Source organism: Mangifera indica, chromosome 12 (genome assembly GCF_011075055.1).
Source record: "Mangifera indica cultivar Alphonso chromosome 12, CATAS_Mindica_2.1, whole genome shotgun sequence".
NCBI classification, from domain to species: Eukaryota; Viridiplantae; Streptophyta; class Magnoliopsida; order Sapindales; family Anacardiaceae; genus Mangifera; species Mangifera indica.
Genome location: NC_058148.1, coordinates 523,322 through 550,872, shown reverse-complemented (window position 1 = coordinate 550,872; position 27,551 = coordinate 523,322). Strand labels below are relative to the sequence as shown.

The following is a 27,551-nucleotide window of genomic DNA, read 5'->3' as shown; positions in this document are numbered from 1 at the left end:
ATTACCAAACTGACATTATAGCATTTCCATTAGAGATAAGAAGTGATGTTATGTTTGTTTCTTACTAGTCATGTTTATATATTTCCAAGTAAATTTTTAAATATATGTTGATAAATCAATTTGGTATGTCTTCGAAAGTGGTTAGTCAAATAAGATGATTTGAGGCATAAATTTGCTTAATTTCAAAGTCCCAACTCCCCAATGAAATCTAAGGACTACTAAAGCAAAATTGAGATAATTAATTCTGGTATTGAATTTAACGCTGAATTTGTTTCAAGCTGAACCTGAGTAAGGCCCAGCTCAAGATTAGCTTTGAGGTCTGAACTTGGTTCGAAAACAATTTTTGGGCTTGATTTGAGTTAGTTCGAATTTAAATATTTGAATTGTCTCTAACTCAACTCAATTTATAAGAACAAGTTTAATCTTTATTTGAATTCAGTTTATTTAATTTAAATTTGATTTCAGGTTCAGGTAACACAAATAGAATCCAATCCTGATAATATAATTCAATGATCGCAGGTCATAATAGTAATCAAAAAATCATTTTTACCATTCTGTAATTAAAACGTCAGATGAAACAAAAGCTTGTTCAAAAAATAATGAAATCATGAAGCTGCAATTTTTATTTCTATTATAATTATTTTTTTATAAAATGGGTGAATCAAAAAACAATATATAGATGGAGTTAGAACTAACCCAACTTGAGTTCAATATGTTTGAACTGAACACCAAGTTAAGATTTGAGTTAACTTGATTCAGATTCACCCGTAAAAACAATGCACAGATAAGGGACACTAACCATCTGCCAAATCACTCAGAAAATTTTTAACAATTGCCCGACCTATCTATGAAAACCATTTTCTAGCGCACATAAAAACAAAAACAATGATGATTTGAAGAGCCATTGATGAGATCGATCATTTTGATTATAAAAAATACATGTTCTACAACAAGACAATGAGACATTGCACTTGAGGAACAATAAAAAGAAGTCAAATTTCTATACTAATGTTTATATTCTTCACAATAATTTCTCTCAAAATTTGCCAATACAGTAGCAATGTCTACATGGTAATCCTGAACTCAAATCTCTCTACACAAACCTGTACACTTCGTTAAAAAAAGAAACAAAGAGATCAATTCAACCTAACAAAATTTATGAGCCATGAGAAAAGCTCTCTAGATTCATAAAAACCGAAAATCCCCACGCCGATGGCTTTTCAAAAATCCATCACTGTGAAGCTGAGATTGAGCAAGGGTTTTAGTGCACTTGGAGCAAACTTCCTAGCAAAGAGATAGCACTTGGTTGTTTGCTCCTCATTATATGAACACAATGAGCCATTATTGTTCCTTATGGATTTTATAAAACCTTCCGTTATATTTTCTGCCCCATATGTTGCCGGATGTGGGCCCCCGAGTGACCAGTCAACCCAAGTTACACTCCGGTTTGCATTTAGTGATCCATGGAATATGTTCAGGTAAGTTGGGATGTAATGCTCATCAGGATAGCAGGCTGGCTTACAGTATTTCCTGAAAATGGAAAGATACTTGACATCTGAGACCACATATATCGCAACCTTTCGATGCATTTCAAACCATTGAGATCCTTTCCGCCACTGATAGATCTTGATATCGGGACGCATCCTGCGGCTGTAGCGGCCACGCCCATAACGGGAGGGACTATCATATGACTCAACAAAGCTATGGGCAGAACCAGTGAGATATTTGTAGACAGTCTGGAAGTTATAGACTGGGATGCAGCTCTCAGATAAAAGAACAAACCGCTCATTTGAAAAGTCTAGTAGGGCATTGGCTAGAAGCCGCCTCTCAGCATCAACCATTTCAACTGTTCCCCAGTCAACATTCTGAAGATAAATATTGTGAACAGTTCATATCAGAAATTACAGTAAAATATCATAAACATGGAAATACATCTACTCAACCATCAATATTATTGTTCCAGACGTTGATAGCATTTTTCATGTTTATACATGATGAGAGATGCTACTGCTTAACAGGAGAGAAAGAAAACATGTCTTTATTCTTGAGGCCCAACAAGATTTTAGAGGCATTAACACATTTGACATGGTTCACATAAAGCAGAAGGCAATGCACAATTAAGTTGAGAATTTTTGCATTGCAAACCCAGTCCCATGTACAGATAAAAAATCAGTAGTACAATCATTATTGGTCACCTGAACCATTTGACTGATCCAACCTATTTGTTGTTTATCGACACATTAATTTCAAGTACTTTCAGAATCATAGGTTCAAATTTGGCTGATAAATAGTGATGATTTCCAACTATTCCACAAATATATAGTTCTTATATCTTAATTTTTGCTTGATTTCTAACACAAAAACTGCAAAGATAAAAAAAAAAAACACTAAACTGCATAGCAGTTATAACCATTACAGTTTCTTTTTCTTTTTGATTTGGTCAGAGATCGCAACTTTTAGTACAATTGTGTTAAACACACAGACTCTAAAAAAGCACAAGTTATAGAGTCACAAATTCAGCCAAAAAGATGGCAGTAAACTATATACTTCCAATCTTTTGGCTTCCTAAATGCAACATTCAATAGCGTATTTCTACTCCATAGAAGAGATTTACAAAAAGCACTCTGTTCAAGGAGTTAAAACAACAAAGTCTCATATTTGATGGTCCTTCATAGAGTAACTTCTCATGCCACCCAAAACCTTCTAAAAACATGATGCATACCATTCAAATTCGGCCCGCACTAAGTTTTCTCATTCTTCATTCATTTCTATGTATCTCCAAATTTTCTTGAATGATAGTGGATAAATCCCTTCTTCTAAAATCCATTTTACCCCTTACTGTTACCACAAATTTTGTATTTCATCCTAACTCAAAACAATAAAATTGTTATACCCCTAAGACAAGCGAATTCTTGTTAGAACATTCTTGTCAACCTCCAGCAGACTGCACTAAGATTCAAGCAGACCCAATGATTTAAGATCCTCTGGAAGCATGAAAACTCCTTAAATTATAAGAGATCTCCACTTAAGTTAATAAATCAATCAAAAACTCTCTCAGAACTATAACACAGAATTCTACCTTATTTCAAACCAATCATGAGAACCCATCAGCCTCACCAGAATTATACAAATAAGAAACTCCAAAGAAATATATTTAAACAACCATATGAAATGCAGAAGAGTCCAAAATAAAACAATAAATTACAAAAGAAAGCCGGCCATGGGATTTGCCTAAAATCCTAAGAACCATTCAATAGTTTCATAAAATTTATCTTAAACCGTCCATGGGATTTGCCTAAAATCATAAGAACCATTCAATAGTTTCATAAAATTTATCTTATTTCTTAAACATAGAACAGAATCCAACTAAAACCATCAACATCACAACAACAACATCATCAATAATAACAAAATATGAAAAAACCCATGAATCCAGAAAAAAAAAATAAAATTACCTGACTTGGGATTTGCCTTCCATAAAAGGGAGAATCTTTGGAAACTTCATGCTTGTAGCCAGGAAGAGCATGAACATAAATCGAAAAATACTTCTCGTGCCCTTTAAAAAATTTCTCCCACAGAGGCAACATGGGCAATGGCCCTCTTGTCAAGAACATAAAAGCCACTTTAACAGTTCTCTGAAAAGGGTATTCATCTTCCCTATAAGGCACCATTGAAGCCCTCCACAAGAGCTCATCGTCTGACAATTTATGGCTCAGTTTTTCAGGATGAATAAACTTCTCAAACCTCGAGTAATCAATGTCCTCACAAGTCTGAACTACTGAGCAATTTTGTTCCATACTCGATTGAGAAATTGCTGAGAAACGATTGGTTGAAAATAACAAAGACTGTGATGTGAAAAACTGGTTCATGTGTGAACTTGTTGCTAGTCCTATAATAATTCCTGCTACAAAAACAACTAAAAATGATAAAATTTGTACTAGTTTCAGTAACCCCATGTACTTCTCTCCCTCATCTCTCTCCCCTCTCCCCCTTCCCGTAGTATTTTTCATAATTAGAACAAAAAAAAAAAAATTTAAAAATGGTTTTTCAAAGAAAACTAGCGAAACCCTCTTGTATAAAAGTTAAAATGGAGCTGTAAAAAATGTAAAACCGATACTTGTGTAATAAGGAAAAAGAGTGGTACAAAAATAAGACTATTAAAGTTTAGATCTTTGACGGGCAGGTTTTTTTTTCTCCTTTGATAATGGAGGAAGATGGGATCACGATTTAAGATGGGAATGGAGGCAGAATGAAAGAGTGAAGTATTGATTTGGTGGGGATATAGAGATTGAAACTTCTAGGAAGGAAGTGACAGCTGGTAGAGGTGGCGGCGGTGGCGGTGATGGTGGTTGTGGCGATCGGGGTTGAAAAGGAAAAGGAATTTGAAGAGCCTCTGAAAGAGTGTGAGCGTTTTGGTGTGAGATTTGGAGAGACAAATAATTAGAGAGGAAGATGAAGAAAGTGGAAATTGATACAGAAATTGATATAAAAATACAACCGCAATATAAAGTATCAGGAATGCACGCGGAGAATCAAGCTGTAATAAGAAAATTGAACAGTGTGTTCATACTAGCTGGGCCCAAAATGGAGCCCGACTTAATTTAAATCCAATTTAAATTGAAGATTTAGTTTAATAATTTAATTTAAATTTATTTAAAATGTTTTATTAATAATATTTTTTTTTGTTAATAATATTATTTATCATATTAAATATATTATTGATCTAATTAGTAATATTAATTATCTCATTTATAATTTATAAAATACTCTTCAACTAATTTGAAAGAGTTTCATTAAATTTGAATTGATCATTTAAATTTTAGAATTCAAATAGAATTTAAATTGACACATGTTTTTAGACTTGGCTCAACTCATATATAATCCTACGTCAAGTTTGATGTTAGGGTGAGGACATCAATTTTTAAAACATATGAGTTTTAAGATTTTCTTTCATATAAGTCCAATATTTATAGTATTAAAAATCCAATTTAACCAATTACTCTGATCTATTAAATAATTAGCAAAAATATAATTAATTTTTTTAAAATCATTTTTAAAGTTAGATCAAATGGTTTGACTGATTTTTTACCATGTTTAATTGGTCAATATAATAAAAATCACTAGTCGAACAATCACACTATTAATGATTTTTTACATGTTTAAAGTTAGATTATATGTTTAATAATAAATTATATAAAATTACTTGAATAATATTTTTAAATAATTATCTAATTTAATCACTAGGCGAACAATCACACTATTAATTAAATTGAATTACCCTTTCCATTTGATTAATATCCGATTTAATTTCAAAAACATTACCCTAAACCTTAATTTGATCCTATCAAAAAGTGGGTATAAGGGTTGAACAATTCATCAATTAATCGATTCAATAATATTAATATGATATAATTTAAAATTTAAAATAAGTTTAATCATGTAATACTAAAAAGTTGATTTGATAACTCTAACAAAATAAACAGTATTATATATACTTATAATAAATATTTAATTATATATATTAAATTTAATTAAATATTATTTTATTTTTATTTAAAATACACATAATATTATTATAATTTATTATTATTTATCTAATTCAGCTTTAAATCATTTCATCTAAACTAATTCATCCCCTGATCAATTTGATTCATTGACCATAACAGATTCGTTGAATTATTTTATTTCAATATCCGTCATCAATCTTGTCTATTGGCGATCTAGCGTGCTCTGCGCACACAACTGTTATTTTAAGTATTAATTTATTTTTAATTTTTAATTTCATAAATAAAATTTTAAGTATTAATTTATTTTTAAATTAGAATTCAGATTCAGGTGCTCACCTGGTGGTAAAGCGCATGTACAATTGACATTTGACAATAAGACTGAAAAACAAAGGCCTCCTTAACCCATTGTGATGCTGACGTGGACTTTGAGTGGGCGCATGCTAAGCCAATTTTAGTGGGCTTTGTTCATTGGACAAATTATATTTATCATTATAATTTTTAATTAATTACTAATAATTACAAAATATTGTTTCTTATTATTTTTTTAATTTCAAATCATGTGTAAAAACAATCTTATACATATTTATTTTAATTACATAAATAAATATATATTTATATATTATTATATAATTAAATATTATTTTATTATTAATTTAAAATATATACTCAATTTTATATTTAAAGTAGATAAACATAATTTTATCGTTACGTGTAATATTATAAAATTTGTCTCAACTAGTGATTTTAAAGCCCATATAATGCTTACTCTTAGTTATAAATAAGGTTATATTTGATACAAGTTATTTAAGTTCAAATTTATGTTTTTATCCAATGAATTGAGTTTATTCGATTTGAACATTTGAGTTTAAACGGATTTAGATTACATTTAAATTTAAATTATTTTTAAATTAATTTTTAATTTTCTCTTGATCTTTAAGTAAACTATTTTAAAATCTAATTTATTTCAAATTAGACCTTATACATATTTGATTCAAATTGAATTCAGTTAAGGATGACAATAAAATGAGAAGGCGTTAAATACTTTAATTCTCGTTTTAATTATTATAAGAGAGACTTTTTTTATTCTTAATACAAGGATGATAGAAAATCTCATTCCCTTACTAGTAAGAAAATTTTTTCTTCCCTTTCCTTCCACACTTCTTCCTCTCTTCACATAATATTGAAATATTTATGAGAAATGTAAATTAGGGGGCAATCCAAGAAAGAAATAAGCAAAGATAAATCTATCTAGTTCTCACTCCATCTTTATCCGTAAAGGTCTTAGCAATTCTCGTATTCATTCATGTTCAATTAGAAAATTATCTTCCTAATTAGAGAAAGATTAGCCAAGGACTGGTTCTGGAAGTCTTAATCGTCATCCCTAGATCCAACCTAGTTTAGGGGGATATAAAAGTCTTCAAAGGTCCTTATGTTCTATCTAGTGTCCTACTCGTTATTATTCATCCACGTAATCATTGTAAGTGTCTTACTTTAAGAAATACTTTATTCAAAAGTCAGATTCTTTAATCATCAACAGCATTGGCATATATATTATTATTCACTCCATTATAAAATAATTTCATTATCAATCCTTTCTCAAAATTAAAGGAAAATTCAAATTTAGTCAGGTCGCTTAGATTGACCTTTAGCTTGATTTAAGTCAATTTTATAATATAACTTAAGTTTATCTCAAATCTTTTTATACTACTTTTATTTATTATATTAATAATATTATTTATTTTATAGATAATTTTTTAATAATTCTTCTAACCAACTCAAAATTCAATTCAAGTTTATTATAATAAATTTAAATCAAACTTGAATCAACTTATATTTAAGTATAACTTAATTCAAATATGATCCTAGTCAAAATTATCTCATTTTCATTAACTATATAAAACATGTGAATGGAAAAAATCTGGAAAATTACAATGAAAAGTTCAACTCCAATCAAATCTAACATTTAAACAATTTATTATTCACATAAAAATACCAACTAGAAGTAAATTAAACTATTGAGTGATTTTATATATATTTATAAGAAACATTAAATTAGATATTAATAATGATGTATTGTCATATGATTGGGTATTATTTTATTATTAATTTAAAATCACTCAATAATACAATAATATATCATATTTAGTATCTAATTTAAGTATATTATTTTATTATAAACTATTACAAAATTTAGTGTAACTAGGTAAACAAGACAAAAGAAGAGTAAGAGACAATATGCCAACTTATTATTTCCCACCTAAAGTTTGGTGAAAAAACCAATTTTCACTCTTTTAAGTTTGAAAAATCTAATTTTTCGTCTATTCCGTTAGTTAATTCCATTTGATTTTATGTAAATCATTGTTTTATCCTTTGCTAGTATAATGACAAAATACCCTCATCTTTTAATACACATTTCAATGAAAAATGTGTTTTTAATTTTATTAAAGTTATATGAATACCCTATAAAATGGAATTTAAATTGACCAATTTATCCTTCAAAAATATTTAATCTTCCAATTCATCCTCCAATAGTTATAATTATAATTATAATTTTTTTCTAAAAAATATTTTTTTCTTTATTATTATTTTTTTTCATCTTCAGTTTTTTACTACTGATTGTCAGTCATCCTCTCTCCTCCTTTTATTTTGACCAACAATATCGTCATTGATCATCGTCACCTCTTCCCAAGTTTCACCATCTTCACCACCAATATGATACCCTTAGGCGAATCACACATCGACAAAACACGGGAGAGATGTTGGGTCTGTGTGTGCTCTGTCTTTGGATCTCACATTGGTTAGTGGTGGGAGAATTGAATTGGTTAAATAGCCTATGAGCTCCTTAACTGTTAAGACGCGTTTTGAGTTGCAAAGCCCAAAAGCAAACCCATGATGGACTGTGTGTCCAAAGTGGACAATATCTTAACAGTGGGCCGGGTTATTGGACCTGGGGTGTTACAAATGGTATCAGAGCAACTCCGCGTGTCCTCTTAAACGATGGTGGGGCAAACCTCAGCGAGGACGCTGAGTCCCGTAAGGGGGGGTGTATGTGATTCCCTTAGGCGAATCCCACATCGACAAAGCACGGGAGAGATACTGGGTTTGTGTGTGCTCTGTCTTTGGATCCCACATTGGTTAGTGGTGGGAGAATTGAATTGGTTAAATAGTCTATGAGCTCCTTAACTGTTAAAACGCGTTTTGGGTTGCAAAGCCCATAAGCAAACCCATGATGGACTGTGTGTCCAAAGTGGACAATATCTTAACAGTGGGCTGGGTTATTGGACCTGGGGTGTTACAACCAACTAACAACCTTTCTCTTTCTTTTCTCATCATCTTCACCACCAATTGCCAACCAATATTCTCATCCAATCATCTTTATAAACAAGCATCCTTTCGATGGAGGACCAAGACCTTCAATGCGTTGAAGGAAAACAAGTCTAAGGTATTAAAAGAAAATAGGTCAAAGGAATTTCAAAAAAAAGAGGGAGATTGAGTGAAAAAGACGAAGAAAATAAGACTCACGAGAAGAGAAAGGAAAAGTGGATGACATAGTTTTTGTGGCGTTATGACATGAGAATGGGGCAATTTGATGTGACATGTTCATGTATAATGAGATAATGTGTTTGTGAAAAACCATGTAGAATCAAGTTTCATAGTTGTGGAGAGTTAAATTTTGATTTAATTAATATAATAAATAGTTTTTTTTGTTTGTAACAAGGAATCTCACATAAACCGGACCACGCTAAAGAAGCAGAACTAACTACACCAAGTAACTCAAACCCCAACTTTAGTGACTAATTCTATAATTATTGAATCAATGTAAGTTAAGAGTTTACTTTCGAAATATCGTCAAAAGAAACTTGAACTCATATCATTATATATATAAAATTTTCTTTTTTGCAACCTAAGTTACTCCTTGTGACGTAATAAATAGTTTTAAAGATTTTTTATCTTGAAAAAAACTCAATTTATTTAGAATTCTATTAAAACTATTTTATAATATTATAGTTCCTTAAAATTTAAAATTAATTAAGATTCCGATTATAGTTAAACTAGTGTTTTTTATATGTTTAAGTAATCATATTATAGTTAAAATAATAATAATAATAAGCCCATATAATATAAGGGCATGAATTATTGTAATTCCAATAATCATCCACCGATAAAATAATAAAATTCATATTTAAATATTTTTCCTTAAGAATTGCTTTGCAAGTATGCCTATAATTCTTGTTATTCTTTTTGTATTGTTTGATGATAGTAACACTTTTTCGTTTTTGTAAACAAAAATGCAAACCCATTAATGTTTGTCCTACATCAAGTAATACTAGTGTCTTGTCTTGAGATGGCTAGACAAAGAGTTTTGGTCAATGGGAGTAATAAATTGCAACTATAGCAAGGGTTCTGGATGGTCTAACCACACAATTAAATGAGATAGAAACCAATATGTCAACCTCCCAAACAATCAGAGCCGTCTGTATCTTATAAAGGGTAGTTCCCATGCTTCCTTAGTGGATACAACCATGAAGGAAAGAAGGTTATTCATAACTCAAACCCAATTTAGGAGAAGAAATCTATAAGCTTGAAGAAATAATGGAAAAAAGAAGAGGATTAGAGATTGACATTTATTGAAAATAAATAAATAAGAGAAAATGAGGAAAAAGGAATGAGAGAAACAAGTTTGAGAAAAAAGAAATGAAAAAGAGATGGTAAACGGAAATAAATAAGTGATAAAAAGAAGAGGATAAGACAATATTAAATAATATGAGAAAATAAAAATGTGTAAATATTATTTATAAGATAACATTATACATTTTAAATATTTTTATAATTGTTTCTTTTAATTTATGTTAAAATGATGATTTTAGCCTTTCACGAAAAATAATTCACTATCTAAACATCATATATGTATAGTGTGAAATCACCTAACTAGATAAGTGTCATAGTTATTATGATGTGATATTGATATATTAATAATTTAATTGTATTTTGATGATAATTGTTAAACTTTTGAAGAATTAATTTTACGATAATAAAAAATTATTTAATATTGAATAGATTGTCATGTTAATTTTCTATAAGGAATTTACATTTTTTCACCCAAGGTTTGATTATAAAATACTTTATCACCAAACACATTTTAACTCAAAGTAATACTTAAATAATACTATACTACCCAAAATGAAACTTGATTAACAAAACAATAATATTATAAAGTAAAATTATTATTTTATCTTTATTATTTTATTTTTTAAATTATTGTATATTTCTAAATTAACATATATTAAAAATAATATTTTAAATATTTAAATTATATATAAAAAACATTTCATTTTCATTTCTTTCACCCTCATCCTTTTTTATGTCTTCTTATAAATAAATGCTTTTTTGTTATAAAATTATATATTAAGAGGTAAGGTGAAATTTTGAATATTAGATTTTTTTTTTTAATTTGAAGGGATTATTAGAAATTCATAAATATTTTTAAAAAATTTTGAAATATCAACTTACCCTTAATAGTTTTAAAAATAATATTACATTTAAAAAAATTAAAAATAATACAATAAATTATTGAATATAAATGTTATATTATAATTATTATGGTTAAAATAATTTTAAAATATATTGAAGTTTGAAAAAAAGTTCAAAAATAATTTATGAATTTTTAAATTTTGAAAAAAAATTAAATTATTATATTCAACACATTTTAGTACCATAGAAAACTTAAATAGTAAAATTATTAATTTTTAGATAAAATTATTATTATTTATTTATTTTTCGCAAATAAAATTGTGTGTTACTAACATTATGATCTGTGTACCGATATTTATTAATTGAAAAATATTTATTAAAAAATAAAAACTATACAAATATATGTATATATATATTTATCTATGTTATTATATGAATAAATATGAATTTAATTTAAAATTATTTAATTATATAATAATATATATATTTATATAGTAAAATAAAATGAATATTTATAATTTTATAGAAAATAAAATCATTACTGCTTTCAACAAATATTTATATATAAAAATATTAAAATTTGATATCAAATTTCGTTCATTTTAAAAACAAAAACAAAAGAACATTTTCATTATTTTCGAATTTGAAAAATATTTGAATCTTTCGGATCTAAAATTCTTCCTTTTGTTAATTCGTTGGTTGGTTCGTTAATTGGTTACATTGCGACGTCTCGATTTGGATCTCTCTTCATTTCCTCATGGAGGCGATCGATGAACTCGCTGAGTTGTCGGAGTCGATGCGGCAAGCCTCTGCCGTGCTTGCCGACGAAGACCTCGACGATAAGTCGACCTCCAAACGTCCTACGTCTTTCTTAAACGTAGTCGTTTTAGGCAATGTCGTAAGTTCCTCTTTGATCCGCTAGATCTTTACATCTATTGCGTTTTGAAGGATTTGAAAGTTCAATTGGGATGGTTACATTTGACGAAATAGTGATTTAAAGACTTGTTTGAATTATTAGAGTGCGAATGAGAAAATGTTGCTGAAACGGCGTCATGTTTTAGGTAATTGAAAGCAATGAAAACGTTTTTGGAATGATCAATACATCATTTTATTCATTTGATGAATGATGAAAGTACATTGTTGTAATTTGATGATTGATCACATTTGTTCGTCTTAAAACTGACTTATAATATGCACATACCCAAATTTTAGCGGAATTTAAATAAATTGATTCAGTGTTTGACTGTTTATTTAAATGTGGGCAAATGCTGCATCTAAGTTATAAATTGTTATATTTGAAGTCAAATTAGTTGTTATTATAGTATGATTTCATTTTGGTAATGTAATGCTTGATTGGCAAATGCTATCTTTTTTGCAGCTTTGTTGCTAGTGTGGTGGTAATTGTACTGAGCCAGTACTGTAATGGCCCTTTACTATTGACATTTTTGTATTGCATTGATCAGGGTGCTGGTAAATCTGCAATTTTGAATAGTTTGATTGGGCATCCTATTTTGGTAAGTTTGTGTTAGTCTTGGAACCTTTGTGTTATGTTTAGAGTTGATTATGTTTTCATTGATGTGTTTCTGATGATAGTGCTTTGATCTTTCATTTCAATTGTTTTGTGTGTTTTGACTAAATAATGTGGACAGCCAACTGGTGGAAATGGTGCCACTCGGGCTCCTATATGCATTCAATTAAACAGGGATAGTTCTTTAAGTGCTCAGGCTATTCAGTTGCTGATAGATAATAAAACACAAGAAGTTTCAGCAAGTAAGGCATTTTATGAATCTGCTACATAATTTTGTATTGCCTACTTTTTGCCTCCTTAATGGTTCTTGACACGGACATAGTCAAGTAGTAAACATTGTTGTTGATCATATTTTATTTTAAGATGGATTCATGCAGTAGACCTTTGGCTCTGATTTTTTTTTGTCTCTTTCTGTATTGGTGCATTGTAGGTGCTCTTCGGCATTCTCTGCAAAATAGGCTAAGCCAAGGTGTGAGTCGTGATGAAATATATCTGAAACTTCGTACCAGTGCAGGTGATTCTTCATTTTCTTATATTTTTTATTTTCTGTGAGTAAATTGCCAGATCTGTTTTATTGCTGGAAGGGTGAAAGGACACACCAAAAAGTGAATTTAGGCAGATTTCATCTGACGTGGTATCATACTTGTATTATAAGAAACCTATTGTTTGTTTGTAGTGGTTTAATTTTCTCTTTTGCATATTGAGTAATGAGTTCTTTTAAAAAGTTGATAGTTGTGTAGACACCCTGACAGTCAATCATAAACCATTAAAATTCTTTTATCTATAAACAAGCTAATATTGACATTATATGTGATGCAGTAACTGAACTAAAACATGTATAGATTTTAGGTTGTTCAGAGATTGAAAATGAGTTTGTATAGAGAAGATGTGGTTGCTTGACTTGTTTATTTAGCTAGCTTTTCTGCATCCATCCTCCTTCTTGAGATAGTGAACGAAATGGAATTCCTCAAGCCTCATAACCAATGCTCAGAGTCCCTTATGATTGCACCATATGGTTTACTGTTTGCTGGAGCTAATTGAATTATCTCATTGCTACATCAGAGTCAGACCTTAAGATCCATTTCAAATCAACCTCACAGCATAAACATGAACAAGAAACAATTTTATTCCAAGGGTGAAAAATCTGAAGCTTGAGGTGGTTTGCCTGTCATAGTGTCATTTACAATGTAAGGTCTTTTTTTGAAAAAAAAAAAACAGAGGATCCTGTCCGTATTCGTTGGATGGGTAAACTTGGGGCACAATGATCAGATTCATAACCATTACACTAAGTAAGTCAAGGTTTGACAAGTGTGATAGAGACTCAAATTCAAACCTTTACCTTGGAAGTTCTATTGCTCCATCAGTTTTGCTAACTTTTTGGGTCAATGTAAGGTCATTTTTCTCTTAAGTTGAGTAGAAATCATAGATTCAAAAGTTAAAGAAACTTTAAGAAGAAGACTTCAGCCGTAAATTGTTTCTTTGAGATGAATTCAGGTTAAAAACTTTATTCTTAGGGCTTATGATGGGAACCTGGGTAACCCCTCACTGCCACAGCACTTCAGACGATATCTCACCCCAGACTTAATCACCCAACTGAAGCAGCTGCAGAACTTTGTAAATTCCAGCCAAGACAGAACATGCAAAATGTAAATAGAGCAGAAAAATATGTATTATATTGATGGAATTATAGACTTGATTACAACAGTCTTCTACCAATACAATGACTATTTCCCAGCTGTTACAATTGATTAACTCAAAATTACAGAACAAATACAGATTCCAGCAAAGCACAACTCAATAACAATGAACTGAGTTCCAAAAGAATTCACAGAACAACTCCAAAAACCATAGCCAAGGGCTCCCTTGTTCAGCTTTCGAGAGGCTGACTCTCTCCCGCTCATTCTACTCAAACTTTTTCCCTTCTCTCTTTCCAGCCCCTGCTCCCCTTTTTCAACTCTTTTCCACAGCTACTTCTCTCTCTCCTTCCCCTGTTTTGCCACGTTTCATATTTTTAGTGGCTGGTTTTGCATTAGGATAGCAGCCTCTGATTTTGCATTTCCCTTTTATACCCTCTCTTTTCCTGCAGGAAATAAATAAATATATGAGTCCTAACAGCTTATAATTTAGTTTCTATTTGGATGATTGTGGTATAGCAATAATAAATAAGAGTTGGACTAAGTTGACTTGATTTGCTTAAGCTTAGTTTATCATCCAACATCAACATGATCCCACGTAAAAGCAGGATTTAGGAAATCTATGATTTTAAAAGCTGATAATTATTCCTTCCTTTTCTTTCTTGTGGTTAATTTTAAGTTTTTAGGCCTGAAGCTCTCTATGCAAGTCATTTTTGCAGAAAAGTGTAAAGTAGATCTTCACGTTCTTTTTGCTGTGATCCTAAACCGTTATGGGTCCATTAGTTTACATAATAGATTGGTATCCAAAACTGCAGCAATAACTCAATACAATGAGAAGAATCATTCCTTATTTTGATAGATTATTTTTTTCTGAATATGTGCATTGCTGATAGTTTGGTATGTCTTTGATTCATTTGATTTTTTTGTTAGAATTCATTAATGGATTAAATGAGATGAGTGGCTTACTGGTAAATATTATCTCTATTTGCTACCCTTGGTTTTGGAAGGTTCACCTGAGCAAAATGGTATGTCAAGTATCCTTTATTTGTTTGGATGACAGTTCTTGTTGGATGAGAAAAAAAATGTATCCTTCATTATTTCTATCCCTTCAGAGCGATTTACCCATTTGTTTTAAATGGTCATATTTCTATTAGCAATCTTATAAAAGGGATTTTTTGTCTCTACTTTCTGCAGCTCCACCTTTGAAGTTGATTGACTTACCCGGATCAGATCAAAGAATTATGGATGATACAATGGTGAGTTGTTGAATGCTATCTCCTTTTTAGTTTTAACATCATCCAGTTAGTTATTCAATGGCCTCTAGTTTCGTTTTTTGTTTTCTTGCTTTCTCAAAAGGTTCATAATAAGCTCTTTGTTACATAATTGTTCAGATATATATTCAATTGCAAGATGCTCTTGCTGCAAGTTCATTTGATATTTCCATCCTAATGTTTCTTTCAGATTAGCAAGTATGTTGAGCAAAATGATGCTATTTTACTAGTTATTATACCTGCTACTCAAGCACCAGAAATTTCGGCCTCTCGAGCTCTCAAAATTGCGAAGGAACATGATGCAGAGAGTGCGTCTATTCTTAAATTGCATCTTCTTATCTCTGTGTTTGAAAAAGTATTATAAAGTCAGTTTATTCTTTAACTCTTTTATTGTTTTATTTATTTTAAATTTATTTTAGGTACTAGAACAATTGGTGTTATTAGTAAAATTGATCAAGCAGAGGGAGAACCAAAAGCACTTGCAGCTGTTCAGGCTCTGCTAATGAATCAGGGTCCACCAAAAACATCTGATATTCCATGGGTTGCTGTAATTGGTCAATCTGTATCTATAATTTCTGCACCATCTGGAAGTGCTGCCTCAGAGAGCCCATTAGAAGCTGCTTGGAGGGCTGAGATAGAAACTCTAAAAAAGTCGCTGACTGGAGCTCCTCAAAATAAGCTTGGTAGAATTGCTTTGGTGGATGCCATTGCTGGCCAGATGCGTAATCGTATGAAAGTCAGGCTTCCAAATCTCCTTTCTGGGTACATTCTTACACTGCTTTGATTTTTGTGTAACTAAATTTATTTTAAAATTTTATACAATTTGTTATAATTCAACCATCCTTTGGTGATGTTTACATTTTATATGTCATTAAGACTTATAGGAATATCATCATCTTTGTCTAAAAAAGTTGGTCATTTGTAGAATTTATATATATAGTTGAAAATTCTAATATATGAGTGCTGCTTGAAGATAATTTATTTTTAAAGATGATGGATTTCACTGCATTCCAATTTCAGGACTGATCTATAGCTATATATAAGTTTTGAATTTAAGCTTGGGAATGTATTTACATGGGAGACTTTCTATGCAAATTGCCTTTAAATGTAAGTTCCTATACTTTCTTTGCAGGCTTCAAGGGAAGTCTCAAATAGTTCAGGAAGAATTAATGAGGCTTGGTGAACAGTTGGTTGATAGTTCAGAAGGTACAAGGGCTTTAGCTTTGCAGCTATGCCGTGAATTTGAAGACAAGTTTCTACTGCATTTAGCAGGTGGTGAAGTGAGTTGTTTCTTTTTAAGGTCTATAGGCATATTTGTTGATTAATACTGCAAAACAAGAACAAAATAAAAAAGGTGTAGGACTTAGTGGAACTCTTTTCTGCAACCAATAATTTTATTGCTGACAAATTTCCTTTGCTTCAGGGTAGTGGTTGGAAAGTTGTTGCAAGTTTTGAGGGAAACTTTCCTAACAGGATCAAGCAACTTCCCTTAGATAGACATTTTGACATAAACAATGTGAAGAGGGTAGGTCATCACTTCCAACTTCATTCTGTGTATATCTCTCTTCATTTACTGATATTCTCTTGAAGTGCTTTCATTTACCTTGGGTGATTTTAATTATACTAGGTTGTCCTGGAAGCAGATGGTTATCAACCGTATCTTGTATCTCCAGAGAAAGGGTTAAGGTCCTTGATAAAAAGCGTCCTTGAGATGGCAAAGGAGCCATCACTTCTATGCGTTGATGAGGTATCTGGCATCAATATTCTACCCATAAGTTAGACTTCCAAACATGTTTCTAAATACAGCAAATATTGGGTTTTCACTTTGTCTGTCGGTTTCTCTGCTGTGCATGTTTGTGACTGAATCTCTGTAATCTATTAGGAAATATGAGGATGTCAGATTTCGTATAATGTGGTTGGTCCAAAAATTATGTATAATTATTACCTGCATTTGATTGCAGCATTTTATTTGAATTGATTACTTTTGTGTTGCAATGCTCCTAGTTTTTTTTGTTTTTTCATATCACATTTATGCACTGTCCTCTTCTTTCAATGGGTGGTTTTTTCTGATAGATACATGAAGTATTAATCACAAATTATTTTCCTGAGCTTAATGAACCTGCCACATTTTTGCCAAAATTTCCCACTCTTCTGATCTAACTATTGATGTTTTTCATGTGTTATCTTTCTTGCCTTACTCTTTATACTAATTTTTGATGGTGAATGAATCAGGTGCATCGTGTATTGGTGGATTTAGTTTCTTCAGTGGCAAAGGCCACTCCTGGTCTTGGAAGATATCCTCCTTTTAAGAGAGAGGTAACAATGTCTTCCAGCTCATAATATTTCTTGTCAATATCTTGTTTGGTTATCATCTCAGTTTCTCTACAATTTTTAACTAGGTAGTGGCAATTGCAACTGCTGCACTTGATGGATTTAAAAATGAAGCAAAAAAGATGGTAGTTGCACTGGTTGATATGGAGCGTGCATTTGTTCCACCTCAACACTTTATCCGTTTGGTGCAAAGGCAGTATGTTCTCAAAGATATTTCTATAAATCTTGGATTCTCTGCTTTTAAGTTTTTTCATGGATGAAACAATTTTTCTAAGTTGTGACATTTCCTTGTGTATACATTTAGTAATGTATCTTTGGAAAATATTTTGCACCAATTGATTCAGCTATTTTCCTTTGTTATATATTGTAGTTGTTGATGACATCTTTTGCATAGTATGCATTGTTTTACCAATTCTTACACATAATATATACATGATAGCCTTAGGTTCTGTATTGTAAGTATCCACTTCAGTTTGTAAAGGAGCTGTCTTGATGTTTAGAGTCTCATCAAACAACAAAGGAAAGACTTGTTGGTATTTTTTGATATTATTAAGGGAATATAATTATCATGCTACACACACAAAGATTTTAATACAAAGTGACAAGGCATGATTTTTATATTGCCAAGTCATCATAACCTCATTTATTTAGTTGACTTTTTCTATAAATTAATCCATTCATTTAGTGACAGCTGACTTTGTATGGAAGCCTTAATATTCATCTTGCATATGTAGGTTTGGGAACATAATGCCTTCATTCTTCATGAAATCAAGCAATGGAGGAAGTTATCATGCTGTTGATTATGAAATTCTTCCTATAAAATTTAATGGTCTAGAACTTCGATCTCTTAGGAAAAAAGGGTTAAGAAAGAAATATGTTAAAATTTTGAGATTGTGGGTTGTTGTGTGAGACATGTGCAGCAGATTTACATCCCCACACTTTGCAGCGTAAATTTGTTGGTTTCATATATTTGCTGAGTAGAGTGAAAAGGATCTAAGGATTTCTTAATACCTAAATTTTCTCCTTTCCTATTGCACTTTCTTTCTGTAAAAATATGTGAATATAGAATTGCCATAACTCTCTTTTTTTCGTTAGAAGTGTATGTGTTTTGGGTTATTGTAACCTAATCATTTGTTCTTGTAGTTCTCACAAGAGTTCCCATCTGATGCATATCAGTTTTATTCTGTTTGCCATCATTTATTTTTGATAAGAACAGATTGATATATTCACATATAAAAAATTTACTGAAAGACGAACAAAGTTGTTTGCAAATACTCTACCAAAACTTGGTTTAAACAGCTCAAAAGTCAAAAGAATAGTAGATGAGACCAGAAGAAGTCATTTAAATTTTGGTATTTCACCATATATATGTGTGGTTCTCCATTTATTTTTCCTGTTTGATATGTAGTAATCTTTTGCCCTACTCTTGTTCATTTGATTGTTCCACGCTGAACCTTTTACCAGAATGGATAGACAACGTCGTGAAGAAGAGCAAAAGAGCCGATCAAAGAAGGCAGTTGAGGCAGAGCAGTCCTTACTGAACAGGGTGTGGGATTATTTACTTCTTTAAGCTATGTCGGGTGCTTGCGTACTTGATATTGTATCGAAAATAAGTTGATTGCTGTTGCATTGACCAACTTTCTGCTTTTATCTCAGGCAATTAGCCCCTTGACAGGTGGACAACAATCTGGAGGAAGCTTGAAATCAATGAAAGATAAATCAGGTCAACCAGATAAGGATGTGCCAGAAACAATCTTAAAAACTGCTGGGCCCAGTGGTGAGATAACAGCAGGTTTGTGCACAAATACATTAAACATTAGCGCTAAAATCTGTTTCCTATATCCCTGCCTCTTTACATATTCATACTATTAGTGGTTTAATATTCATCATTTTAATTATATAGTATTGAGGGTAATAAAAAGATTGCTTGATGCATTGATGAGAGCAATGCAGCTTGTAGGGGCTGCTTCTGTCTCTTGATGGTTCTTATTTAATTAATACTTCAGCAGCATCTTGGGAAACCAAAGGACTTAATTAAATTTTAATGGATGCCACAAGAATATGGTTTCTAATGTAAAAAATGTTAAATTTGAGATACTACTGTTAAGCCTTGTTCTAATATAATTTTGTTAAATTTTTAGCTTTTGCTATTAGTGGTTCCTCAATGTTGCATCACAGCCAAGTTGTGCAAGAGGTCTTGTATTTGAATTCCCCCATTCTGTTTATTAAATTACAAAATTGGTCATTCAGTTCTTTATATAAATATCTGGAGCAAGTTGAAACTGTGCTTAAACCCATATGTGTAAGCATGTGTTTGGATGCACATAAGATGACTACTATTAAATTTGGCCAAGCATGATGATTGAGGGGGATTTAAATGCCAATATGAGGACTTCTAGGACAAATTTAAGCTTTTGGGATTAGTTCTTACTCTGGGTTCTTGTTCCTTTCCACAAGTTTAGTAGGCCTTTTGACAATGTCTTGTCAAAGCTTGTTAGTCCACTTCTATTTTTGCTTGCCCTTTTGCTACGAGTGGATTCAAGCTCGACTTGGGTGAGCTCGAGCCTAAGGGTTTTGTAGTGTTGAGCTTGAGCTCAAGCTAAGCTCGCAAGCTTAATTTGAATTGATTAAAATGACGTTATTTCGACTAATATGCATAAAAAACAAAGTCATTTTGATCAATTTTGGCTTGACTACAGTACTGAGCTAGGTTTGGTACTGTCGGTAAGCTCGATCTTGGTTTCTCTCAAGCCGAGTTAAACTCGAGCTGGTTTGAGGAAGCTCGACTCTTACAAGTTGAGGCGAACTTGAATTGACCCAAGCTTGAGTTTGGTTGGACTCGAATCCACCCTGACCTTTTGCAAAAGCTTATTCCTTTTTTTTTTTTAATTTCTGTCAAAATTTATTCGTTTATGTTTAGTTTGATAATATTTCTTATGCTTTACTACATATTCTTTTTTGTCTTTTCATTAATTTTATCCTATATCTGTAGGATTTTTGATGAAGAAAAGTTCAAAAGCAAATGGGTGGAGTAAGAGATGGTTTGTTTTAAATGAGAAAACGGGCAAGGTTAGTGGTTAGATTTAGCTCACACTTTAAGACTTAATGTTTTTTGAATGATTGGAGGACATGCTGAATAGTTCAAGGACCTTTTTGCACTATTTTATCTTGATTTTTAGATGTGATATGTTCAAATTTGAAACTTCTGCTATATCCTTGTTTTATTGCCACATTTACATGTGTCCATTCCACCATCTTGAAGTTCTACTCCTCTGTAAAAGGCTTTTTTTTTTTTCTTTAATCGTGTTTACTTTTTTGTCTTCGGCCGTTATTTTTATAACATAATCTTGGCCATCAATCCAGTGTAGTCCAATGATTGAAAAAAAGAGAAATTAGAGGCAGTTACTTTAAATGCCAATTCAATAACTTCTTAATCATTGGATCGCATTAGATCAATGGCCAAATATGTGTCACAAAGTTTGTGCTATAGTGCTTTACCCCTAATATTTGTTGTAGGTGAGGACGTAGCCGTGACTTTTTATTTTTGGGATAAAAACATAAAGGAATTTATGAAACGGTTAATGAATTCATGAAATGAATAATGAAAGGTCATAAAAAAATTCTTTTATTAGTAAATTTGACTTTTGACTAGGGGTGTAACTCGAGCCGAGTTTGAACGTGGTAGGCTTGATGAGCTAATGACTCGGTTTGAGTAAAATATCAATAGACCCTAAAAGTTTTAAAGTTTACACTTACACCCCTTAAATCTTATTTCTTGACTTTGAATATAAGGGTAATTGATAAATATGTAAGTTATGGAGGTTAAATGTAATGAATCAAAGTTTTAGGGGGATAATATAATTTTTTGAGACGAGCTTGAAATCAATCAATCCTTTCTTGAGCTCGAGCCGAGATGTCACTAGCGAGCTCAAGATCGAGTTCAAGTCAAGCACTATTCGGCTTGATTTAATTCGATTACACTTCTAGTTTTAATAGAGGAAAGCATTTGGGGACAATGTGGAAATAAGTTTGTGAAGGAGAGATTATCAATGCAAATACAGATAGGACGGTAAAATTAATACTTAATGTATAGAAAACATTATATGGACATTTGTACTTTTTTATTTATGTTTTACCTGCTGCTCTGATAATTTTAAACAAGGCTACTGCCATTTCTATCATTACTACTGGTGGTAAAAAGATAGAATGAAGATCTATGATATTGTTTTGATGATAATTTGTATTTAATGAAAGGCCAAAGGACTATTTTCCACCCAACCTATGCTGAAATGTCAAAGTTCCCCCTATTAACTATAGAAATACCGTTTACCCACCCATGAGCAGTTAAAATTAACGGAACCCTAACCCCTAAAAATTTAATCTCATTTTACCCCCTAAAAGTTTAAAACCTAACATTTTATTCCCTAAGCCAAGTTTGAAAAGATCGCATTCCCCCCCTAGGGTTTATTTCAAACCTGTTCACTTTCTCTCGCGTCATCGCCGGCCGTCTCTCCCTCCCGACTGTTTCTCTTCCACCGACGGCCTACCTCAACTCCACCCCAACCCATCCGACATCGAAAAACGTCGTCTGGGAAGAGAAATCATCTTCTAGATGAAGACGACTCGTCTTCCCAGAGGAGAGGACAACGAGTCGTCTCGTCTTCGTCTGGGAAGACGATTTCTCTTCCCAGACAACCTTTTTCGGTGCTAGATGGGTTGGGGTAGAGTTGAGGTGGGCCGTCGATGGAAGAGAAACCGTTAGGAGGGACAGACGGCCGGCGATGGAGCGAGAGGGAGAAAGTGAACGGGTTTTGAAACTAAATCCTAGGGGGGGAAATGCGATCTTTTCAAACTTGGGTTAGGGGAGAAAAGTTAGTTTTTTAAATTTAGAGAGGGAAATGAAATCATATTTAAGTTTATTTTTAATATTAAATATAAAATGACGATTTTACCCTTACTACCATTAATTTTAACTGCTCATGAGTGGGTAAACGGTATTTCCATAGTTAATGGGGGGAACTTTGACATTTCAGCATAGGTTGGGTGGGAAATCGTCGTTTGGCCTTAATGAAACTATGTGTATTAATAATGAGTATTAATTTATATATTAACGATGACATTGTCACTATATGGTTGTGTTATTTTAAATTAGAGAAAAAACAATACTCAATTATATGATGACACTTCATTGTTAGTACATATAATTTTATACTTATTCTTCTAATGAATGCTTGTTTTAACACCACCCTTTTATTGCAGCTTGGCTATACCAAAAAACAAGAAGAAAGGCATTTCCGTGGTGTGATCACTTTGGAGGTATGAAGTGCTTATTAAGAATTATCTTATTTCTTTGAGACGCTGGAGTATTGCATTTTATGTTTTCATAAAATTGCTAACATGAATTAGTTTATCTCTTCAAGTCATTAGTTTGAATAATGAGTTGAAATTTGTTCAATATGTCTTATTACTATATTTCTTGTAAATACGCGAAATTATTTTTGTTACTTATTTTAAGATTCGATGTTCTAATATTTACTTTCATGGGGTTTGTGTGTAGAGAATAATCAAAGATCTGATTCCAAATTTATTTTACTTCACAAATGACTAAGTAATTGAAATGTGCGGCCAACGGAAATGAAAAAGTTCAATCCACAAGGGCAAACGAATTAGTTTTTAGCACTTGATGGAGTTGATCATATGTGATCTTGGGATTATTTATTGTCAATAATATTTTATTAATTTGGATACTATGTTGAAATTTGTTGATGTCTGGGACATTGTACGTATCAAAGATTGATAGGGTAAAATGTCGTTCAATATTATGTTGTCCTCACTGTCTAAATTTTTGAATTTCAGATTGATGTTGCACAGTGAAATTTTAACTTGCTCTGTATGCTAATTGTATTATCTTCAATAAAATGTTTAGGAATGCAATGTTGAGGAAATGTCTGATGATGAAGATGGTGGTTCATCAAAGAGTTTGAAAGATAAAAAGGCTAGTAAAGCAGAGAAAAGACCCATTCTTGTTTTCAAGATAACAAGCAGGATTCCGTATAAAACTGTTATGAAATGTACTAGTCTTTGGATGACTTGATTGCCTCTTATCTTTTTTTTTCCCCCTCTTTTTGGGGTTGATTATCTATGTTTTCCTTTCCTATGTGGTTTCACGATAATGTACGTCACTAAATTCTTTTTGCAGCTCATAGTTCGGTTTTGTTAAAAGCTGAGAGTGTGCAAGAAAAGGTTGAATGGCTAAACAAGTTGAGAAGTGTTATCCAGTCTAGAGGAGGTGATGTGATTGTTAGGGGTGAATTGGGTCTTCACATGCGGCAAAGTCATTCGGATGGCTCACTGGTGAGTCAGTTATATGATGCTTGTCTTGCTAGTGGTTTAACTTTGTGCTAGGGTGAATTCAAGCCAAGCTAGTTTTAGTTTGATTGTTAGCTCGACTCGTTTGTGCTTAAAACTAATGAGTATTTGTCGAGCTTGAGTCATAAATATACGAAGTTATTTAGCTTGAGCTTGAGCTTGAGTCATGAGGGTGCTCAACTTGCATAAGTAAATAAAATGTTGTTTTGACCAATTTAAAGTAGTATTGTTTTGTGTCGATGTTACATTATAGAAGCAACACAAAACGATGTCGTTTTACTATATAACTTAGAGGTAAAACAATATTGTTTTGCTTTATGTTTACCGAGCTAAAGTTTGGCTTGCATGGGCTTGAGCTTGTATCTATAATACCGAGCTCATGCGAGTTGAGCTCTAGCTCATATCTTTCAAAACTTATTAAGCTCAAGCTTGAATCCCCTTATGTTGTACTAGAGCAAGTGGCTCAACTCGACTTTAATCCTCTACTAACTTTGTGACATAGCTAGTTGCAATGATTTTGTTGTTTCTTTTGATTCAATATTGTAGCATTTTACTTTTTTTTTCGGGTTTTAAACTTTGGATTCTTCAATTTATGGCTGCAATCGAGTCAAACTAAGTCGAGTATTACTTGGTTTGATTATATTAGGCAAAGTTCGAACTCAACAAGCTAGGAAGTTATAGGTTTGAGCTCAAGATAAAAACGGTTAATTTGAGTTTTACTAAAAAAATTACAATTAATTTCATAATTTATATATTTATTAAATATTCAAAGTAAGAGAATAAGATTTTAGGAGTAGAAGTAGAAGATTTTAAACTTGTAAAAGTTTAATGATATTTTAATTGAATTGATAAACAATAAGCCTGAGCTCGGTTTGTTTGCTTCCCTAGTTCACTATATATTCGTTATGATATAAAATAGTATATACTTGCATTTATTTAAATTAAGGGTAGATATAAATTGAGCCGAACTTGAACCCTTTGGTTTGATTCAGCTCGAATGAAAAATAGGACCGATCGAGTTCTTCAAGCCAAAGTTAACAGTAACTCGAGTTTGACTCGATCCCCATGTTCGAAGTTCAAAGCTTGATTTAAGTTCATAGTTTACATTTGTGATTTGAGTTCGCGATTTATTGACCAAATGATGTTGTTTTACCCAATAATAGACAAAATAACACTGTTTTGATAATTGTTTGATGTGACTTTAATCAAACTCAAATTGAATAGGGCCATCCTCTCGGATTACGAGTTGGACTGAACCAAACACCTAGTTTGTGTTTGACTCATTTTTTGAAATGAATTGACTGTTTTGGCTCAAGCTTGACATGAATTCACCTAAACGAATTTGAATTGAGATAAATCGAATTGAACCGACTTTCGTGACTGAGGTAGCTTGATTCATATCCAATCCTAGTTTAATTACATTGCAATATCATCAGGCTAATTTGTAACATTTGTAGGATACAATGGCTAGAAGACCAGCAGATCCAGAAGAAGAGCTTCGGTGGATGTCCCAAGAAGTGCGGGGTTATGTTGAAGCTGTTCTTAACAGCCTTGGTGCCAATGTCCCAAAGGTCAGTTTGTTCACCCAAATTCTATCTTTTTCACCAAATAATTATATTCATATTTTCAGTCAATTGTTTGGATGAGTAGGCAGTCGTTCTTTGCCAAGTCGAGAAGGCCAAGGAGGACATGCTTAACCAATTGTACATTTCAATTAGGTGAGCTTTGTCTTTTGATTATTGGTGATGTTGAATTTAGGGGTCTAATTGAGTTGAGCAGATGCAAGTAGTGCTTGGTTCTAGCTCGGCTCAATTGCATAAAGGTAGAGCTTATGCTCATTGAGCTATTGAGTTCTCAGCTCAAGCTCGAGACAAAGCCAATTGGCTTGGGTTCAGCTAAAAAATTAATTTAAACCACTTAATTTTAAACAATTATATTTAATTCTGTTAATTTATATATTTATCAATTATCTATTTATATTTCAAATCAAATCAATGAGTAAGATATTAAGGGTATAAATACAAGATTTATATTTTATGAGTTGTGACCTTGTGATCTCACTTAACCGACCAGTAACGACCAGTAGCAAGCTCGAGTCCGATTCAACGAGAGTCAAGTCATGAGTTAATTGTGAGCGGCTTGGTTGAATTTACACCCCTAGTGTTGATTGACAAGTAATAAGATATTTATTTTTTTTATCTCCATTTGGTTCTAACGAAAAACAGCTTTATGTTTATACATTGATGTTTAGTGCCCTAAGTTCGCAAAGGATGGACGACCTGCTTCAGGAGGACAAAAACATGCGAAGTAAGAGGGAGCTTTGCCAGAAGCAGTCTTCCCTTCTTTCAAAACTCATGAGGACACTTAGTGTCCATGACAATCGACCAGCTGCCGCTGCCAGCTGGTCCAATAGTGGTGCCGGAGCAGGTAATTTTTGGTCAACAATTCACCGGCCATATTTTGTCTTGTTTGTCTGTAGATCTTTGCTTTTGTGTAAGTGTTTCAGCCTATCAATTGTGGCATTAATGTTTCTGAGATTATTTTTCACTTTATGAGAAAATGTTTCAAGCATAGTTATTTGTTTCCAACTATTTGCGATTTGTATTATTTGATATGATATATACGGATGAAAAATGATACGTATAATAAAATATATTGAAAATTATTTGATATGGTAGATGTATTATTCGATACGATATATATTACTGATACAGATCAATACACTTTTTTGAGAAGTAATGACATAATAAGAGTGTATCTGAGAAATTTTATAATTTTTAGGGGATATTTATAATATTTTTTAAGATAATGATATGTCAATTAAAAATTAATTATCAATTTTAGAAAGATGTATTTCATGATACAATTTGCAATGCACAATATTAAAAATTAAATTTTTATACATAATACAATACATGATTCGTCCACCATAATTTCAAGGCATGACACTTCATTTGTTTGATGAGAGTTCATGTTTTGTTATGTGATAAGTTGTCTGGTTTTGTTTTTTGAATCCTTCCATTTCCTTTGAACTCCACTAACATCTGTTGCTATTACGTACAGAAAGCCCAAGTGCACCTTCTTCAGGCGGTGATGAATGGAGGACTGCATTTGAAGCTGCTGCAAATGGTCATGCGGACCCGTTCAGGTCTGGGTCCATGGCCACAGTCGGAGATACAGTGATCCACCTCAGAACGGCGACGATAGGTCAAGCTCACAGTCAAGCCGCCGCACACCAACTCGATTGCCACCAGCACCACCACACAGTCAACTTCACAATACAGATATTAGGTATGATATAAACCCATCAAATATTATTCATGCATTGTTGGCGCGTGTTGTGGGAGTTGTGTCCAGTCCCATCCGATGCCATATTTTTGAGTATTTCTAAAGCTCAAAATTATTTTACCGTAGCGTTGTAGACGTAGAATAGATTCAT

General features: G+C 32.0%; 2 protein-coding genes across 5 annotated transcripts; one reads left to right on the top strand and one right to left on the bottom strand.

Annotated features, from left to right (window-relative positions):
- Positions 1-889: 889 nt before the first annotated feature.
- LOC123192305 (glycosyltransferase BC10) lies at positions 890-4,489 on the bottom strand. The gene is made up of 2 exons (XM_044604801.1): positions 3,456-4,489; positions 890-1,865 (listed from the first exon to the last, which is right to left on the bottom strand). The coding sequence occupies exons 1-2, from the start codon at positions 4,008-4,010 to the stop codon at positions 1,221-1,223; spliced, it is 1,200 nt and encodes a 399-aa protein (XP_044460736.1). The 5' UTR covers positions 4,011-4,489; the 3' UTR covers positions 890-1,220.
- Positions 4,490-11,580: 7,091 nt separating this feature from the next.
- LOC123193716 (dynamin-2A-like) lies at positions 11,581-27,545 on the top strand. Of its 4 annotated transcripts, none has more exons than XM_044606797.1 (22): positions 11,582-11,877; positions 12,443-12,493; positions 12,629-12,749; positions 12,938-13,021; positions 15,336-15,397; positions 15,603-15,720; positions 15,832-16,174; positions 16,545-16,692; positions 16,836-16,937; positions 17,040-17,159; positions 17,645-17,728; positions 17,812-17,939; positions 19,208-19,289; positions 19,400-19,535; positions 20,736-20,812; positions 23,003-23,059; positions 23,670-23,814; positions 23,943-24,097; positions 25,570-25,683; positions 25,763-25,830; positions 26,364-26,539; positions 27,176-27,545. In XM_044606797.1, exons 1-22 carry the CDS (start codon positions 11,737-11,739, stop codon positions 27,412-27,414), a joined length of 2,751 nt encoding a protein of 916 aa, XP_044462732.1. In that variant the 5' UTR covers positions 11,582-11,736; the 3' UTR covers positions 27,415-27,545. The 4 variants fall into 4 exon arrangements, 3 of the variants coding, with proteins under 3 accessions (XP_044462732.1, XP_044462733.1, XP_044462734.1); XM_044606798.1 differs by having other exon boundaries at positions 11,739-11,877; positions 12,358-12,493; XR_006497123.1 differs by lacking the exon at positions 25,763-25,830 and having other exon boundaries at positions 11,581-11,877; positions 27,176-27,310.
- Positions 27,546-27,551: the final 6 nt, after the last annotated feature.

Bases quoted from the DNA above. Each gene is read 5' to 3' on its own strand.
- LOC123192305 (XM_044604801.1), bottom strand. From the start codon at position 4,010: ATGAAAAATACTACGGGAAGGGGGAGAGGGGAGAGAGATGAGGGAGAG. The intron at 1,866-3,455 runs GTAATTTTATTT...ATTTATCTTCAG, and splicing joins GAAGGCAAATCCCAAGTCAG to AATGTTGACTGGGGAACAGT.
- LOC123193716 (XM_044606797.1), top strand. From the start codon at position 11,737: ATGGAGGCGATCGATGAACTCGCTGAGTTGTCGGAGTCGATGCGGCAA. The intron at 17,160-17,644 runs GTATCTGGCATC...TGAATGAATCAG, and splicing joins CACTTCTATGCGTTGATGAG to GTGCATCGTGTATTGGTGGA. The intron at 19,536-20,735 runs GTTTGTGCACAA...CTATATCTGTAG, and splicing joins CAGTGGTGAGATAACAGCAG to GATTTTTGATGAAGAAAAGT.